We start from the raw sequence: 4913 nt of genomic DNA on the forward strand, positions 1-4913 counted from the left end.
TGTGCCATCGATTGGAACAAGTGGTAATCTGAAGTAGCAAGGTCTGAAGAATATAGCGGGTGGGTTAATACTTCCCAGGCAAGATCTTTTAACGTGTCTTTAACTGGTTTTGAAGTTTGTGATGGTGTGTCATCATGGAGCAAAATTACTTTGCTGTGTCTTCTGACACATTCTGGTCATTTCATGATCAAAGCGTGGTTCAAACTGATTATTTGTTGTCAGTAATGATCAGTATTAACGGTTTCATCTGGATTTAGAAGCTCATAATACACCACACCTTCCTGATCCCACCAAACACAGAGCATTGTCTTCTTTCTGAAGCGATTTGGCCTTGCAGTTGATGTTGATGGTTGACCTGGATTAACCCATGATTTTGTGCACTTGGGATTCTCAAAATAAATCCACTTTTCATCGCCAGTCACAATTCGATGCAAAAGGACTTTCTTTTGTGCCGTTGAAGCAACATTTTACTGATGACTTTTCGGTTTTCCATTTGTCTTTCGTTCAGTTGATGTGGCACCCAGTTTCCTTCAAAATCTTTTCCATTGCTTGTAAAAGATCAGAAATTGTTTGCTGAGCAACGTTTAATCTTTCTGCAAGTTGTTTTTGTGTTTGACACGCATCTTCATCCAATAATGCTTGTAATTGTTGGTCTTCAAACCTTTTCGGTTGACCTGGACGTTCTTTGTCTTTCACATCAAAATCATCGCTTTTAAAGCGTTTAAACCAGCATTCACAAGTATCTTGAGATGGAGCATGTTCACCATAAGCTTCTTGAAGTACACGATAACTTTTTCTTCAAAATTATGAATTAAAACTTCCCACAAATCGTTTTATTTGGCATGAAATTCCACATTTTTAAGCGTAAAAATATCTATGATGTTAACACCTTCAGCAAATTTGACATATGAAGTTTTGAAGCTTGCTGTCAGTACAACAAGAGAGCATAGATATCAAATCGCACATATATCAACATATGTGTAACTCCATCTATTGAAAAAAAATCCACATTATTAACCGGTACACCCAGTAACTATTTATGATCCTAGATAGACTGATGACATTACTTTAAAGAGATAGAACTGAACAATGAATGCCTAACCCAAATGAATGGTACACTACAGTGATAACAATGAAGTTAAAAAAGGAATAGAGTCCACTAGTCAAAGTAAGCATTAAACATTTCTGAAGAAGGCTAGAGTAATTACTATTAATATAATTTTAAATACCAGTTGTTATACAGATACATATACAGTATAGCCCTGTCCCACCAACATGCAGTTTCATTTTCTACAATTTTAGTTACCTGTGGTCAACAACAGACTGAAAATATTAAGCAGAAAATTCCAAAAATAAACAATATTTTAAGTTTTAAATTGTGCACCATTCTGAGTAGCAAGAAGCAATCTTATGACATCCCACATCGAGAGAGAGAGAACATTCACTTTTATTACAATATATTGTTATATTATTCTATTTTATTACTTATTGTAGTTAATCTCTTTACTGTGCCTAATTTATAAATTTAACTTTATCACAGTATGTATGCATAGAAAAAAAACTATATATAAAGTTTTGTACTATCTGCAGCCTTAGGTATCCACTGGGAGCCTTGAAACACATACCCGTGGACAAGGATTTGGCAGTACTGTATCTTCAGAAATAAAAGACTAAGAAGTACTAACTTTAGAAGAAATATTAATCTATAAATTTGGCGGTGGTGGTGGTTATAAGATCCAAATGAGAAAATTCTGATGTACATCCATTTGAAATATCTCTTTGATTTTTCTAATGCTCGCCATATTTGTCTCCTTAGTTTGTTATCAGCTCATTTCTGATATCTTTGTGGACATGAATATTTGTTCTGTAATTAATTGGCAGATACATGTTCTTAAAAAAATAAAATGTACCTTATCAACCAACACATACAAATAATTTTTAAAACTCAAATGTACAAAATTATAACCAAAACCAAGAAAACTTTTAACTCTTACAACTTGAGATTTACTTACAAATTTCTAAATGAATATAGATCTATTTCTCCATTCACCAATTTTAGACATTAAGCACTGACCTCTATCCATACAACTGTATATAAAAGGTATATGTATTTTATTTAATCCATATTGTTTTTCTTTATCATGACTATGTAAATATTGTTTGCTCCTAAGTCAAGTTGCACACACTTACTTTCTTGTATGTTGTATAATTGTTCCATTTTTTTAAATGGTTAGTTTTCTCTGCACTTATGATTGTCTTCCCACATTCTCTAACAGCTCAAACTAAAAAACACTCTCCAATATAATTCCCACAAAGTCAAACATGTTAGATAATTTATCAGTTTCATTTTGTTCCCCTGAAGACTGCATTCTTGGTAGACAATATCTTCTGATCTGGTTGTTTTATAGGCTTGCTAGACAGATGCTACCCTTAGACTTTTGTTGACTATTACTTGGGAATTCCTATCTGCTCTGAAAAAATTTCCTGTTCCTGTGCGGGGGAAAAAAAAGGGGATGATTTATCTTTCTCTATCTTGGTTTACTCCCTTATTTTATGGAATACACCTTTCAAAACTTCCAGAGAAATGATACATGATACATAATTTTTTTGGTAACTCCCATGACCGTAATTTTGATAACTTGAATTTTCCTAATTTTTCCTTTTAGAAAACACATATAAATTTCCAAGTCCACCAAGCCCAAACAAAAAAAAGACAAATCATGGCAATGGCACTTGAGGAGAGATGGACTGATATATCAATTAATGTGCCTTTTCAAACCACATTATGCTATCTATAGATGCACCACATTTCACTCCAAGATGACAAAGAGTGGCCTGCATGACATTTTTAAAAGAAATATTTTAATGAACAGTACATCCATTTGTACATAAATTAATGCATTTAAATACCTAGAAACTTTTAAGGATTTTAAAATTTATTTTGAGTTTTGATAACAGTATTAATGTTTAAGAATTACATAACAATTAAACGAACAAAAAATGTCAGTTTAGCTTTAATCCCAGTATAAATTATTATTAAACATTTTGAACCTTGAAGACATCTTTTGCTTCAATTTTGAATTATTAATATTTCTGAATAAAGATTTAAGTTAACAAACAAAACAGCTAAAGAATAGTTATAAAGAACCGTATAAGTTAACAAATGTAAGAGGAACAAATGCTTAGAATTTCAGCATCAACTAAATTAAAAGCATTTCATTCATAAAAAAAATACTTAAAAGTATATGACACAATATTGTACTTGCTATTAATATTCCCAGAAATGACAAGACAATTTCTGTGGTTATCTTTTCCTAAATAATGAAAAATATTAAATGATTTAATAGATTAAAAACAAACATCTGTGGTTTCTAAAATTACCTACCTATATTCCACCGCCTATATCTGGCGTCATCAAATTGTTGTCTCAAGACTAGAAAATCTATTACATCAGGCATATCATGGTATCTAATTACAAAGAGAAACAAACTGATTAGGTCACATACCTAAAAATATCTAAGAGACATTAAAATTTAACTGAATCCTGATAAACAATTTACAATACTAAGAAACTATTGCCTTTTTCAACAGTCCTTACTTCATGGTAAATGATCCGCCAGTCAGTTTACCAGTATCAGGATCTAGAAAAGCAAGTTTAAGGCAGCAAAGGGTAGGCAAGCCCACTTCATACTTTATGCCAACTATTTTCATCAGTTCTTGTTCCTGAGGAAGATACAGGAAATAAGAAATCATCTTCACAAAATAAATGAATTGCTAAACATAACTGAAAAAGCATCTTCATTTAAATCATGATATAGGTAATTACTGTGTGTGTGTGTGTGTGTGTGTGTATATATCCTATATAATAAAAGAGAAACATGTAAATTGACTGTCCCTCTGCTACACTCACCAGCCAATCAGGTGTGAGTATGCAAATTAACCCAACAAAGATGGCAGGTTAATTTGCATACACAGGCGCAGGGCGAAGAGCAGAGTGGGAGAGCTGGCGGAGAATGAGGGGCTTGGGAAAATTGGCTACCCAAGCCGCCAGACAGAGAGCAGAGAGGGAGAGCTGGCAGCTTGGAGGACTTGGCAGAGTGGGAGGCCATAGGACAGAGACAGAGTAGGAAGGGTAAAACCAAGACCGCAGGGAGCACCAGGAATTCTGGAATAGTAGTTTTGGTGGCAGCCCCAGGACCGGAAGCGGAAGCCCAGAGCGCAGGGAACACCAGGAATGTTGGGAATCGTAGTTCTGGTGGCAGATGGATCTCCTAGACCAGTGGTCAGCAAACTGTGGCTCACTAGCCACATGCGGCTCTTTGGCCCCTTGAGTGTGGCTCTTCCACAAAATACCACATGCGGGCGCGTACGTACAGTGCAATTGAAACTTCGTGGCCCATGCGCAGAAGTCGGTATTTTGTGGAAGAGCCACACTCAAGGGGCCAAAGAGCCGCATGTGGCTCGTGAGCCACAGTTTGCTGACCACTGGTCTAGGAGATCCATCTGCCACCAGAACTACGATTCCCAACATTCCTGGTGTTCCCTGCGCTCTGGGCTTCCGCTTCCGGTCCTGGGGCTGCCACCAAAACTACTATTCCAGAATTCCTGGTGCTCCCTGCGGTCTTGGTTTTACCCTTCCTACTCTGTCTCTGTCCTATGGCCTCCCACTCTGCCAAGTCCTCCAAGCTGCCAGCTCTACCTCTCTGCTCTCTGTCTGGCGGCTTGGGTAGCCAATTTTCCCAAGCCCCTCATTCTCCGCCAGCTCTCCCACTCTGCTCTTCGCCCTGCGCCTGTGTATGCAAATTAACCTGCCATCTTTGTTGGGTTAATTTGCATACTCACACCTGATTGGCTGGTGAGTGTAGCAGAGGGACAGTCAATTTACATGTTTCTCTTTTATTATATAGGATATA

At 36.4% G+C, this 4913-nt stretch overlaps 1 protein-coding gene across 1 annotated transcript in view; it reads right to left on the reverse strand.

The window, feature by feature from the left end:
• PHIP (pleckstrin homology domain interacting protein) overlaps positions 1-4913 on the reverse strand; it is a 176059-nt gene that overhangs the window by 30816 nt on the left and 140330 nt on the right. Inside the window, exons 24-25 of the mRNA XM_014535815.1 lie at positions 3599-3723; positions 3386-3468 (exon numbers count right to left, since the gene is read on the reverse strand). Of these exons, the coding sequence (XP_014391301.1) occupies positions 3386-3468; positions 3599-3723 (208 nt within the window). The remainder of the gene's footprint in view (positions 1-3385; positions 3469-3598; positions 3724-4913) is intronic.

The sequence above is a fragment of the Myotis brandtii genome, unplaced genomic scaffold (genome assembly GCF_000412655.1).
Source record: "Myotis brandtii unplaced genomic scaffold, ASM41265v1 scaffold151, whole genome shotgun sequence".
Lineage (NCBI taxonomy): Eukaryota > Metazoa > Chordata > Mammalia > Chiroptera > Vespertilionidae > Myotis > Myotis brandtii.